The sequence below is a fragment of the Pristiophorus japonicus genome, chromosome 18 (genome assembly GCF_044704955.1).
Source record: "Pristiophorus japonicus isolate sPriJap1 chromosome 18, sPriJap1.hap1, whole genome shotgun sequence".
NCBI lineage: Eukaryota > Metazoa > Chordata > Chondrichthyes > Pristiophoridae > Pristiophorus > Pristiophorus japonicus.
This window is the reverse complement of record NC_091994.1, coordinates 50,087,478-50,102,547: the sequence shown is the minus strand read 5'-3', so window position 1 is coordinate 50,102,547 and position 15,070 is coordinate 50,087,478. Positions and strand designations below refer to the sequence as shown.

The 15,070-nt window shown below is 44.3% G+C and overlaps 1 protein-coding gene across 1 annotated transcript in view; it reads left to right on the top strand.

Annotated features, from left to right (window-relative positions):
- Window positions 1-6,181, top strand: part of LOC139228712 (E3 SUMO-protein ligase PIAS4-like) — an 89,330-nt gene extending 83,149 nt beyond the window's left edge. The window contains exon 12 of the mRNA XM_070859985.1: window positions 3,306-6,181. Coding sequence (XP_070716086.1) covers window positions 3,306-3,385 — 80 coding nt within the window. The 3' untranslated portion in view covers window positions 3,386-6,181. The remainder of the gene's footprint in view (window positions 1-3,305) is intronic.
- Window positions 6,182-15,070: the final 8,889 nt, after the last annotated feature.

The window sequence follows — 15,070 nt, the reverse complement described above, 5'->3', positions numbered from 1 at the left end:
CCACCATTGGCCATTGTACCTTAAGCTGCCTTAGGCCCTAAGCTCTGGATGCATAAACCTCTCTACCCCTCTCCTCCTTTAAGACAGTCCTTAAAACTTACCTGTTTGACCAAGTTTTTGGTCACCTGTCCTAATATCTCCTTATGTGGTTTGATGTCAAATTTTGTTAACACTCCTGTAAAACTGCCTTGGATGTTTTACTACATTACAGGGGCTATATAAATGCAAGTTGTTGTTTAACCTCATGACTATAGTTTCATATTGACTGGATACTTCGCATGAAGGCCTATATTTACAGCCAAATGCTTTACTACTGTAGTTAATGGGCACCCACTCTGTGTACAGTGTGCATTACACAAGAGATACATATGTACGTCCCATCTACCATCTGTTGACCCATCTACTTAATTTTAGATTTATTTAAATGCTGTCAATCAGTATTAAATAAGTCAACTGGCTGCACAACTTGGTATCATTAGTTAGCTTTATATTACTATTTATGATCTTATAAAGTGTGAATAGGGAACCCAGAACAGATGCTGCTAAAAGCATGCATTGCTGTCTTCCACCAACCCTAGCTGTTCAATTATCCTCTCTTGTCCATTGCCTGGGTAGTTTCAATCTGACTAACTGCTTTTCCATTAATTCTAAAAGTCTCCTGTGGAACTTTGTTAAATGCTTCTTGAAAATTCGCTATTCTCCAGTGCCTTGAAGATGGTATAATTCCTGTATTTGATATTGGTCTTGATATTTCTCTCCTTTCCTCCATTTCCGCCCCCCCCCCTATTTTTGCATAGCAATCTGTTTCCTTTTACAGTTGATAAAATGAACTAGGTTGTTGACCAAACCTCTGAGGCATCCAAGATCCTACCGTTTAATTATATGGGAATCCTAGGTCTGATGGCCAGAGAGCTATCTCAAAGCTCTTTGGGGGGGCCTTTTTGCAACTGCCCGATTGTTACCATTGCTGTCCAGTTTTACTTGAGAAGATACCACTGACTAGCTAGATTAAGGCATATAATCTCATCTGCCATAGTAACCAATGCTTTCCTCCTGGAATAAACTATTGCTTTGTAACTTAGCCTTTGTAGAAAGGTGAGAAGCAGCATTGATTCTAGTAGTTCCAACTGTGCATTTCAAAGCACTTGAACAGGCTGCAGCTTCAAGAAATCTGTCTCACTGTGCTATATTTTAAGGACTTGCGTCCACCTCAGTTCCACAAGTGTCTGATCAGACAATATGACGGGTACATAAAGAGGGGCAGAAATAAATGTGTAAATGCACTGCCTGATGTGCCAATGAGCCATAGATTTTGAAGGTCACAGGTTCAGTCCCTGGTCTGGCCTCATTTGAGTTGCTATAGTTCGCTACATTGTCTTGCCTTAAGCCGGTTCCAACATTCAGTTAGATCGTGGCTGATTTGTACCTCAATTCCATTTACCCATCTTTGATCCATATCCTTTGATATCCTTACCAAATAAAAAAAATTATTGATTTCAGACTTAAAATGTTCAATTGCCCCAGCATCCACAGATGTCCAGTACTCTTCCTGATTTCACTCCCGAATGGCCGTACTCTTAATTTTACCTCACCAGAGGAAATTGTTTCTCTGTATCTACTGCATCAAATCTTTTTAACATTTTAAACGCCTCAATTAGATCACCCCTCAACCTTCTAAACTCAAGGGAGCACAACCCAAGTTTTTGCAATCTGTCCTCATAATTTAAGCCCTGGTATCTTTCTAGTGAATCTGTGCTGTACCCCAGCCAAGGCCAATATATCCTTTCTGAGGTGTGATGCCCAAAACTAGGGTCTGACCAAGGCTCTGTACAACTGAAGCATAACTTGTATTGTAACCCACCCACCCACAGTCAGCCAGCCTCTCCATCTGGCTGGCTGTGGGCAGGAAACAGACGTTCAAGTCCTGCGATTAAGTTCTCCCGGGTTTCCTGACCACTTTCTAGACCCCCCTCTACCGACCAAGGTTCCCCGTAACTTTTTTTGGGTGCGTGGCCCCTTTAAGGGGCTGCACGGCCCATTCACAGGATCGCAAATTTAACATAGCAAAAGCCAGTCCCGGACTGTGTGGGACCGGCAGTGTGCTGCATGGCCTCGCAGCTTACAGGGAACGGTGCTCCCAACCTGCCTCCAGATTAAATTTCCAGCTAGTGCCTGAGGTTACTCCTGAACCCTTCTGTCCTCAAGGGTGATCTTAATCTCTCAATTACCATTTCAGCTGCTTCTCTCCCTCCACCCCTCTCCGTGCTGGGCCCATAACGCAGAGGTCGATGGATCGAAACCATCCTCTGCTAGCTGCAATCTTTAATGTGGGTGCAACCAACACTTGCACTGCAACTACTTCCAGCCTTGACAAGGATACATCTCTAAAATCATTCTCCCATTCTCACTCTGACAACCTCTTCCAAGCTCAACACAAACTTCAGAAACAGTACCTTCTCTTTCTCCTGGGTGCTCCACAGTTCCTCTGGTCTGAACAATATCTAGCCATTTTCAAAAGTTGGGTATCTTCACTTATTTGCTTCCCTATTTCTTCCACCTACCTGTGTTTTTGATGTTCCCCATCTTTCACTGCACCATGCTTAGCTATTTTCATGTCTTTTTGTTTTTAATGCTTCCTCATTGCTTCGCTGAGATGGTTTTTTATATCATCCACCTATTTTCACCTTCCAGCTTGTGTTTTTAAAAAAAAAAACTGTTTGCAGGTCATTAAACACATTATTCCTCTCTGATCTAAGCCAGCATTCTTGACTTCTGGCACTTTAACCACCCCCCACCAAAAAAAATTTAAGCTGACACTCCAGTGCAGTGCTGAGGGAGTGCTGCACTGTTGGAGGTGCCGTCTTTCGGATGAGACATTAAACCAAGGCCCTGTCTGCCCCCTCAACTGGACGTAAAAGATCTCATAGCACTATTTCAAAGAGGAGTTATCCCCGGTGTCCTGGCCAATATTTATCCCTCAATCAACATAACAAAAACAGATTATCTGGTCGTTATCACATTGCTGTTTGTGGGAGCTTGCTTGTGCGCAAATTAGCTGCTGCGTTTCCTACATTACAACAGTGACTACGCTCCAAAAGTACTTCATTGGCTGTAAAGCACTTTGAGACATCCGGTGGTTGTGAAAGGCGCTATATAAATCCAAGTCTTTCTTTCTTTACTTCTTTGTCTATAAAGCGCTCTGGGATGTCCTGTGGTCGAGAAAGGCTAAATATAACAATCTTTTTTCTTTTTACACACATTTCATTTTGTTTCTGGCTGACTCATTTCAATTTTGAATTTTACAGACTCTGGCAACAATCAGTTCAGTAATCCTGCCAACGGCAAGAGTGACATGGACATTATTGACCTGACTATAGACTGTTGATCGCGAGGATCGACTTCTCAAAAACAAATATTACTGTGAATGCTGGAGAAAGTTCACTACCAAGCGTGCAGGACACATTGTGGAAAGACCTGTTGAAAGAAGTCTACCTCTAGCATTGCAGGCTTTAGTTCCTCCAGCCACGTCTACCTCCTGAAAGAATTGGTACAATAGAGGATAACTAATAATCTGTTCGGCGAAGTGACACTCCTGAGGAGTGTGTTCTTATGGATGTGAAGGACCAATGAATAGTTCATGAACTATCTGGAGAAATAAAGACAGCACTTCGTAGCAGAGGATTGCTTATACATTCTGCTGTGTTGAATGCTGAGTAGGCATTGATCCCTGGTCAAGTCCCATGTTCTCAGAATGAAATATGAAAAAACACCATGGCCAGTTTAACTGGCCTCTTTGTTTTTCCCTTTTACTTTTTGTTTCAAAAACAAATGTCCATGTCAAAGAAGCCTGAGAGTTTGTAAACTGATTTAGGAGCTTTAACAATGCGGGCTTGATTGCATATGCTAGCCCAGCTCCAATTCACTGTTTGATTCTTAACTCCTATCAATTATATTGTTCGTACTCATTGAAGCAATTGAAGTAGATGTAGGGAAGCAGTGTTGATCACAATTCTCTCTGTGCTTTTTGTTAAAACGGGTAGCTTGGAGCACTACGTTGGTTTATAGGTGCAGAATGGCTCAACTACTTAGTTTCTTCATCTCTCCCAAATATGGTGGGGCTCCAGAGAAGTATGGAGCAGAGGGAAGACTCCTCCTCAGCAGGAGAATCTTGAAGAATAGGCACTTTGCATTTGTAAACCTCTTAAGTGGCCAGCTCAACAGACAGACTTTGGAATGTGTCCGCTCCCTCTGTCAGTCTGTACCAGGAGGAGATTAATAAAAAGCAAAAGCTACAAAGAATACCCATATCCAAAGAATAGCCATTCAATCCATTTAGCTTTTTTCTGAAACTGTGTGGATGTTGAAGCTCAGTTGGTTACAACTCTTTGGGAACTGTACCGTGGCCATATTTATTTTGGGTTTTTATTTCCTCCTGTTTCTAGTGTCCACTTTAACCTTTGTTGGGATCAAACAAGTCGGCAGTTAGATTCTGCCAGTGCTGTTCCTTTACCTTTCAACCGAGAGGCACTCCGAGCTACGTAGGAAAGGTATCCAGTTTTGGAAGCCAAATGCAAATTCTAGTCAAGACTGGGATTCAACCTAGTTGAGCCCAGTGCTCTGGTGCTGTAGCTACTGAGACACCACGTGGTTGATTGTTATTTCTTTGCTTTCTATTAAAGTTATTGCTGTACAAAGTTGTACATAACTGCATAGTTTATTTCGTTTAGTTCTTTTAACACCTAATTTAGTCATGATGGTGCAATTCAGGATCTCAAATTATGAAAACCAAATAGGTTAAAGCACTGAGCAGATATGTGGAATCTTTTATATTTCAGTCCCACCACCAATTCGAACAGTTTTTAATTACTGTGATGTGAAAGGGCTGTGCATTGTTAACAATTACAAATTTCCCCTAACTGATGCCGCATACTGCTTCTGGCATTAAATTCAGATCTGTTGTGTAAAGATGCTGAAGGAGAATAACGTGGATAAATATCAATTTTTGTCCCCTCCAGTTCCTTCATATTGACGCATTCTGATATCCCTGATTCTAACATCATTTTTTCTGTGTTGAAGGCACAAATCACTTTAGATGTGTTTATCGCTTTCACAAAAAATCATTTTCCCTGTCATCTGATTCTTGAAATGAAAATATTGTCAAGCAAATTTGTTTTGCAAATGCAATGTTTTTACACCATGATTTCAACGTCGATATCAGTGTTTATGCTGTGGTGTCTGATATTAAAGCAGGATTTGAATCAGTAACATTGATGGCTGTAGTTTATTAATTTTTTTAAACACTCGCTGGTGGAAAGTAACCTGAATTAAATAAAGTCTTGTGAAGGTTTGCGAGTGTTGAAATAAAACAGTATTACTCTGTTTTCTAAGCAGTCATTTATACTTGGTCATTTTTTTAAATTGAAATCTTCATGGTTTACAAAAGCTACCTTTTTGAGCATTTTATTTAAAGCAAATACAAAACACAGCATTGAAACTTTAAAACCAAGCTTCATAGCCAATATGTATAGGAAATTCCACATAACTGTTGAAGCTTTGGGAGTTGTTGTGGAATGGAATAAGTAAGGTTTTAGGAAGGTTTTTATTTATCTGTTAACTGTGCAATTTTATTCTATTTAAAAATACAATGAGGCTAAATAATGCAAAACCTGAAGATCTTTTACCCAATTCTTTAGGCTAGTGTTTGCAAATTTTTGGTGAACAGTTTAACATGCTGCTGAAGCATGTGGTTAGAAAAGCTACTAGATTGATTTAATTGATATATTTATATAATATATATTATATATATTATATGGATTGCAGCTTCCACACATCAACCAGATGCAGTTTTGATTTCCAAATTGAATTTTCTTTTATAAGTACTTCTGCTTATACAGATGTCTGTTTAGATACTTCAAGCAAAATCAAGAAGAGTAGAATAGATACTGGCTTCTACCTTAAAATTGCCCCTTTATTCATGCTATACTCAATTGGGTTTAAAGTTGAGCACAAGGCCATCATTAGCATAAATAGAGTACTATTTGTCTAAAATAAAATGGCACTTTGTAAAGCATGTTTCCTATTCCTGTTTGGTATTGGTTAAGGATTTTTGAAAGATGTTCTGTTTGATGTAGACAAATATCAGGTTATATTAATATTTAATAAACATTTAAGTTTTCATCTCTCTGTTCCTTGAAAGGAAGTGAAACTGTTGTTTTCATCTTTCCTCCAAACCTGAACCTGACGACGTAGTCAAGCACCTGACTTTTCTTCACTCCCTCTCTGTGCTTCAATTCTCCTCCTGCCCACACGTGCAGGGGTGCAGTTCTCTGGGTACCACCTGTTTTTATCACTTTGCCTGATTCTAGGCCGTGGGTTTCAGTAGCGATGTGGCATCATGTTTTGTTAGTCGATCCTGAACTTGCTCTTGCCTAATGTCCAGATAGGTGAGCCTTCAGCAAGGCTCGCTGGGTAAGTGATCAGGGATGGGAATGCTATTTTCCCCTCCTACCCTAGTTGCAGGACACTGCCAATTGTAGTCTCTCTGCCTCCCCACCCCCCCCCTCCCCTCCCCACTACTCTGGTTGAGAGTAGCTAACTTAGCCCAAACCAGGAGTCAAATCTGGGACCTCCCTGATCTGTGAAACAAATGCATTTACTCACAAGGGATACTATTTTTGTGGGGTGAGTAGCAACCAATACTTCAACTTTTCCTCTCTCTTGGAAGATGGATTTTACCTTTCACTGTGTCACGATTGTAGATGGCTTTACATAAAATTATCCTTGTTCATTATTTTAATTCTCCTTGTTCCATTAAGTTAAATTTTAAATCTTAACCCTAATTGCTACTGTACTAGTTTCCTCACACACTCAACAGCCACATTTTAATAGTGATTACTGTCATGCCACTGGACATGAGATAGACAGGGGAAGCACTAAGAAAATGTGTGCCCTGTTTAATTGGATGAACCCCCATCCCCCTGCCTTTTTCTCCTTCCCCATCATCCCACAAAGTTTCCTCTGTTTTCACTTTTAAATGCTTGGTTCTTGAGCAGTGAAATTTTGATCACTATCTCTTTTTGTGCTTTTTTTGGGCTAAGTAGTTTATAATGCTGTAGTCCCTTGAGGTGACGGATTTTGTTGACTATAAAATAACATTTTGACATTTCTCATGTGGTTCGCAAATTGTTGATGACCTTCTATCAATCTGACTCTGGCTTAGCAGCCACTGATCCACAGAAGCCTTTGGTTTCAACACTGAGTGCTACAGTTTCTTGGGTATGGACACTGCCACCTGCCTTCTCTAATTACACTACTTCACCACTTGCAAACCACATTCCACCCTGACCTCCGAGCCTCAGTCAATGCACTGAAATCCTCCAGCATATCTAAACTCTACTTTTGGTACAGGAAGATCTCAAGATCAGGTATAGTATAACTGCCCTTGCCATCAAGGCAGCATTTGATCGAGTTTGGTATTAAGGAGCCCAAATAAAATTGAAATCAGTGGGAATCGGAGGGGGGGGGACGTTCCACCTCAATCATCTCAGCCCAGGACATCGCTGCAGGAGTTCCTCAGGGCAGTGTCCCAGGCCCTACCATCTTCAACTGCTTCATCAATGATCTTCCCTCCATCATAAGTGGGGATGTTTGCTGATAACTGCATAGTGTTTGCATCTCCCCAGATAATATAGTCCATGCCCGCATGCAGTGAGACCTGGATAACATTTGGGCTTGGGACAATAAGTGGCAAGTAACATTCATAACTATCTCCAACAAGCGAGTCGAATCAGCGCCCCTTGACATTCAACTGCATTACCATTACTGTATTCCCCCATCATCAACATCCTGGGGTGGGGGGGGGGGTACATAAATATTAAGAGCAGGTCAGAAGCTGAGTATTCTGTGGTAAGTGTCTCATCTCCTGACTCCCCAAAGCCTTCCCACCTACTTGCCTGGATGAGTGCAATGAGAGCTCAACACCATTCAGGACAAAGCAGCCCGCTTGATTGGCACCCCATCCACCACCTTAAACATCCACTCCCTCCACCACCGGTGCACCATGGCTGAAGTGTGCCACTATTACTTTGACTTCTCACTGTGTTAAAGTGCCCATGAGGTAGTGCAATGTCCGAACTCTCCGTCACCCCCCACCCCTGCAAACCTGCCAGTGTTGCATTAACCTACATTAAACCCATTATAGGTTACTTCCCGATACCTGAATTTACTGCATGTCATTACAACAAAAATATATTCTCAAAACTGCCATTAATGGCTGAGCGATTGGAAGCAGGTGGTCAGACCCCTCGCTGCCTTGGAAAAAAGACTTTCATTTATATAGCGCCTGTGACATAGACCATGTGAGTTTGGGTGACATAGAGCATGAATGAGTAAGAGCCACTGGTGGGCATGTGAGGATGATGTTGCTGGCTGGAGGATCAGGCTTTTGGCAGAAGATCCTGGCGATATGTAACTCAGCAGGCTCAGCTCTTAAAACAATTTAACACCACTACAGTCTACAGTAGATTCTGGAAATTCCAAGACATCTGCAGTGGAAGCACTATGTCTGAGGCCTTGAGAGCAGTCTGTAGGACTGTGCTGTGCAGCATCTGTGCTGTAGGAAAAGTGTCCCATAAATTGACCGAAAGGTGCCTTCAGGCTAAGGCCTGAAATGTGCTTAATATGCAGCTCAAGCTGTTCAACTGAATGCTGGGAAATGTCTGGAAAGCAACAGGTTAATTAAACCACAGGTTTTTAAGCTAATTAAGCCATAAAGCTTCTGTTAATTATACCATGAAGGCTTGTGAATACAAGTAGAATATTCCTTACTAGTGTTAGACCATTATCCCTGGGTTCAGAGCTTGATTAAAGCTCAGTGAGACATAAATGTCACACCACTTTATTCTCTGTCCTGAATAGACAGTGATGTCAGGATGGTGTGTGACTTGGAGGTGGTGGTATTCCCATGCACCTGCTACTTTTGTCCTTCTTGATGATAGAGAGATTGTGGTTTTGGGAGGTATTTGAAGGCATTCTTCTTTCTTATGATAGTAGCAAAGCAAATCAAATGCCAATATCTAAGTCAGATATCCAGGCCAAAGCTTCCGGTGTAATAGCGTAGATATCTTGCAGGTTGCCTGCGAATTTCCTCTGCGGGCAGTGCTCAATGATGTGCTCCAGGGTCTGATTAGGAGCTCCACAGTCGCATGATGGGGATGCTTTAATCTTCCATCTGTGGAGAATGTGGCAGCATCAACCATGACTGGTTCTGAGGCGGTTGATGGTTGTCCACTGTTTGCAAGGAAGGTTTGATCCTTCAGGTTGTACTGTGGGGTCCTCTATAAGGAATCCAGTCTGTACGTCACAATTCTTCCAAGCATTTTGACATCGGTCATCAAGGCTGAGGGGAGATCGCTGAAGGGCTTTGGCCATGGTCCAAAATAGCCTTCTAGATTTGAGATGGGTTGGTGGAAGGTTGTTCAAGTCAGCCCAGATCAGTGTATCTTTGCTGGTTGTATTCTCTGGAGACTGCATATTTGCGGCGTAGGTGTGGTGGGGTGGATGACCGCTTTCTCGCGGCCCACCCTGTTACATGATCTTAGATCACAACTAATGTCGTCTCAAAGGACACCGAACTCGTCATTAAATCGACTGCCCAGTGACAGCAGCAAATCGAACGGTCCTCTCCAGGACAAAAGGAAATATCTCAAAGGTTACTCAAGAAACACAGAGTTGATATCCTAGTTCTTGAAGAAACACACATCAAACACACCCACCAATTCGACACATGAGGACCGATCACAGGATTTGACCGAATTGCTTGATGGTATTGAAGATTAAAGGAGGATGAAAGATCTGGAACTAGATAGTCATCCTCATTTTTGATGTACGCTGGGTATCAGCTAGATTACTGACACATTGGATATTATTCAGGTTATATGTAAGGAAGTATATGTGATAGTAACAAAATGCTAGAAAAGTAAAATTAAATAACCTATTTTATTTAGCATTCAATCAGCATAGTCAGGTCTGTTTAAGGTTGGTCTTCATATAAATCTCTAATATCATCATAGGCAGACCCTTGGAATCTAGGAAGACTTGCTTCCACTCTTAGCATGAGTTCTTAGGTGGCTTTATAGTCCAATACGAGAACCACAGTCTCTGTCACAGGTGGGACAGACAGTGGTTGAAGGGAAGGGTGCATGGGGAGCCTGGTTTGCCGCACACTCCTTCCGCTGCCTACACTTGATTTCTGCATGCTCTCGGCGACGATACTCGAGGAGCTCAGCGCCCTCCCGGATGCACTTCCTCCACTTAAGCCAGTCTTTGGCTAGGGATTCCCAGGTGTCAGTGGGGATGTCGCACTTTATTAGGGAGGCTTTGAGGGTGTCCTTGTAACGTTTCCGCTGCCCATCTTTGGCTCGTTTGCCGTGGACGAGTTCCGATTAGAGCGCTTGTTTTGGGAGTCTTGTATCTGGCATGCGAACTATGTGGCCTGCCCAGCGGAGCTGATCAAATGTGGTCAGTGCTTCAATGCTGGGGATATTAGCCTGGGCAAGGACGCTAATGTTGGTGCGCCTGTCCTCCCAGGGGATTTGTAGGATCTTGCGGAGACATCGTTGGTGGTATTTCTCCAGCAACTTGAGGTGTCTACTGTACATAGTCCACGTCTCTGAGCCATACAGGAGGGCGGGTATTACTACGGCCCTGTAGACCATGAGCTTGGTGACAGTTTTGAGGGCCTAGTCCTCAAACACTCTTCCTCAGGCGGCCGAAGGCTACACTGGAGGCGGTGTTGGATCTCGTTGTCAATGCCTGCCCTTGTTGATAGGAGACTCCTGAGAAGTGGTCCACGTTGTCCAGGGCCGCGCCGTGGATCTTGATTTCTGGGGGGCAGTGCTATGCGGCGAGGACAGGTTGGTGGAAGACCTTTGTCTTACTGATGTTTAGCGTAAGGTCCATGCTTTCGTACGCCTCGGTAAATATGTCAACTATGTCCTGGAGTTCAGCCTCTGTGTGTGCACAGACGCAGGCATCACCCACATACTGTAGCTCGACGACAGAGGTTGGACTGGTCTTGGACCTGGCCTGGAGATGGCGAAGGTTGAACAGCTTCCCACTAGTTCTGTAGTTTAGTTCCACTCCAGCGGGGATCTTGCCAACTGTCAGGTGGAGCATGGCAGCAAGGAAGATTGAGAAGAGGGTTGGGGCGATGACGCAACCCTGCTTGACCCTGGTCCGGACGTGGATTGGGTCAGTGATGGATCCGTTGGTAAGGATCACGGTCTGCGTGTCGTCGTGGAGCAGGCGGAAGATGGTGACATACTTTTGGGGGCATCCGAAACGTCGGAGGACGCTCCATAGACTCTCGTGGTTGACGGTGTCAAAGGTCTTTATGAGGTCGAAGAAGGCCATGTATAAGGGCTGGTGCTGTTCCCTGCATTTTTCCTGCAGCTGTCGCGCTATAAAAATCATGTCTGTTGTGCCCCAGAGGGGACGAAATCCGCACTACGACTCCGGGAGGAGCTCCTCAGCCACAGGGAGAAGATGGTTGAGGAGGACTCGAGCGACGACTTTCCCAGTGGCTGATAGCAGGGAGATTCCTCTGTAGTTGCCATAGTCAGACTTGTCCCCTTTTTTAAAGATGGTCACGATCACTGTATTTCTAAGATCTCCCGGCATGCTCTCCTCCCTCCAGATGAGATAGATGAGCTCATGTATTCGCACCAGCAGTGCCTCTCCGCCATACTTCAGTGCCTCAACAGGGATTTCATCCGCTCCCGTAGCCTTCTTGTTTTTTAGCTGTCTTATGGCTTTTTCTACCTCATGCAATGTTGGAGTTTCACTGAAGTGGTGGTGGGTTGCATGCTGCGGAATGGAGTTGAGAACACTCGAGTCAAAGGCAGAGTCTCGATTGAGGAGATCTTCGAAGTGCTCCTTCCAGCGGGCCCTGACTGCCTCGGTGTACTACATGAGTGTTTCCCCGTTCTTGGCCAGCAGCGGGATGGGGCCTTGGGTGTTTGGACCGTAGGTGGCCTTGACTGCGGTGAAGAATGTCGGCCAGCTGCTGTATCTCCTGCACTTTCTCCATCCACCAACTGTTCTTTAGGTCCCGGGTTTTTTGTTGGACCTTAGCCTTTAGCCATCTGTAATGCTGCTTTGCTGCTCCTGAGTTGGTTTGTTGTCTAAGGCTCAGAAATGCCCTGCGCTTGCAATCTATTAGCTCTTGAATCTCCTGATCATTCTCATCAAACCAGTCCTGGTGTTTCCTGGTTGAGTAACCAAGTGTCTCTTTGCATGCACTGGTAATGGAGACCTGGAGGGCAGACCAAGCGCTGTGGGCATTCTGCGTCTCAGGGTCATCAAGGCACGCCAGGTTAGCTGTGAGGCACTGACAGTAAAGGACTCTCTTAGCTGGGTACTTAAAAAGTAAAATTAAATAACCTATTTTATTTGGCATTCAATCAAAATAGTCAGACCTGTTTAAGGATGGACTTCATATAACTCTCTCATATAAATGTGTAGCTCACTCACCTGCTTCATTGTTTCTGTCTTCTGCATAGTCCTAGACTGCACAGGTCAGTCATCAGAAACATCAATGGCCGGAATCTTACCAGCCTTGCGAGTGCAGGCCCGCTGTCAAAACGGCCCTGATTGACAACGGTGTGGAAGTCCGCTCTGAACCCGCCTCGTCAGTTTCCAAAGTGTCGGGTCTGGCTGCGGTTCACCGACCCAACATCAAGCGGCGGGCCAGCCAATTAACATCATTAAGAAGTACTTTAAAGGTATTTAAAAATAATTTTACCAGGTACTTACCATTTTTCCCAACTTTTTCAGGAGCTTCCCATCTCTCGGGCTTCACATTAGGTAAGTGTGTCGGGTTCTCAATAACTCTTCATTGCTTTGGCTAGTTGGCAGAAGTGATATAAAAGCTACCATTTCACAGCTGTTGACTTTACAATCTCAGAAGCTGAAGGCTTCAGGATTTGGAAAACAGTTTTGAGCTGAATGCAGTTTGGAAGTGTTTGCAGTGAACTCTCCATCCACTGTCACCTCCTTCTCACTATTGACTGATCACTTCTGTCATCTCAACTTCAGCTGCCATATATTCCATCAGCATCGGTGCCCTTGAGAAAATCTCACCTTGGTCCTCAGAACCCCACACACCCATTAGTCCTGTCCTTGCCTACCTCCACTGATTTCCTGCCTCCAGGGAATCCATTTTAAAATCCTTGCTGTCAAATCCCTCCATACCCTCAACAATAGCAAAATACTGTGGATGCTGGCAATCTCAGCGGGTCAGGCAGCATCTGTGGGGAGAGAAACTGAGTTAACGTTTCGGGTCGATGACCCTTCATCAGAACTGTCGAATGTTCAAAATGAACAGATTCTTAAGGAGCACTGAAAGGGGGAGGGGAGGAAAGAACAAAAGGGAAGGTCTCGGGAGAGATTCGAGAGACAAAAGGGATGATGGGCCGACATGAGATGGTAATGGCAGGTTAGGAAAAGATTATTCTAGATAGGGTGTGAATGGCAGAATAATTACCAGCTGCCATGGGAAACAGAGAAAAAAATTACATAAGATCGAGGGAGGGTATAAGAAAATGAGGAGAGGGAACAAAATATGGGCAGAGGTTATGGTCTGAAATTGTTGAACTCGATGTTGAGTCCAGAAGGCTGTAAAGTGCCAAAGGTGAGGTGCTGTTCCTCGAGCTTGCGTTGAGCTTCATTGGAACAATGTAGGAGGCCGAGGACGGAGATGTCGGAGTGGGAGTGGAGCGGGCAATTAAAGTGACAGGCGACCAGAAGCTCGGGGTCACGCTTACAGACTGAATGGAGGTGTTCCGCAAACCGATCACCCAATCTGCATTTGGTCTCCCCAATGTAGAGGAGACCATATCGTGAGCAGCGAATGCAGTATACTAAATTGAAAGAAGTACAAGTAAATCGCTGTTTCACCTGGAAGGAGTATTTGAGACCCTGGCAGTGGGAAGGGAGGAGGTAAAAGGGCAGGTGTTGCATCTCCTGTGCTTGCACGGGAAGGTGCCATGGGAAGGGGAGGGGGTGCTGGGGGTGACTGCGGAATGGACCAGGGCATTGCAAAGGGAGCGATCCCTTCAGAATGCTGAGAGGGGAGGGGAAGATGTGATTGGTGGTGGGATCATGCTGGAGGTGCCGGAAATGGCGGAGGATGATCCGTTGAACATGGAGGTTGGTGGGGTGAAAGATGAGGACAAGGGGAACCCTATCGTGGTTCTGAGAGGAAGGGACGAGAGCAGAGGTGCGTGAAATAGAACAGACAAGGTCGAGGGCCATGTTAACCACGGTGGAAGGGAATCCTCGATTGAGGAAAAAGACATGTCAGAGGCACTAGTGTGGAAGGTGGCATCGTCAGAGCAGATGCGACAGAGAAACTGGGAGAATGGAATGGAGTCCTTACAGGATGTGGGGTGAGAGTAAGTGAAGTTCAGGTAGCTGTGGGAGTCAGTGAGCTTATAGTGAATGTTTGTCAATAGTCTAAATCCAGAAATGGAGACAGAGAAATCAAGGAAGGGAAGGGAAAAGTCGGAGATGGACCACCTGAAGGCGAGGGAAGGGTGGAAATTGGATGCAAAGTGAATGAAATTTTCTAGTTCAGGTCCAGGAGTCTAGTGAGTATACCCTCACTGCACTGTACCTCTGCAATCCTATGTGCACCCTCCCCTCTTCAGACTCTGGTGTACTCTGTAGTCCCCTTTTCTCTGTCCCACTCACGGTGACATAGCCTTCTGCCATCCCACCTTTGAACTCTGGAATTCTGCCCCTAACATGTATATAAATGAATTGGCAATGGCAATTGATGGTTACCTTCTGCTGAGAAAACAGGGCAATAATTTTTCAAACCATCTAAGTATCAGAAAAGGCAGGTAATGGCTCAAACCCCAGTGTAAAACTGCACTGTAGTGAGGACCCAATCTGCCTAATCTAAAACTTCTGGTGCAGTGTAGGGATTTCTCTATTGTACAAGATACAAGGAAAATTAATTAGGGATGAAGAGAGCTGTGCTTTCTTTTAATGAGACTTAGCTCTATAA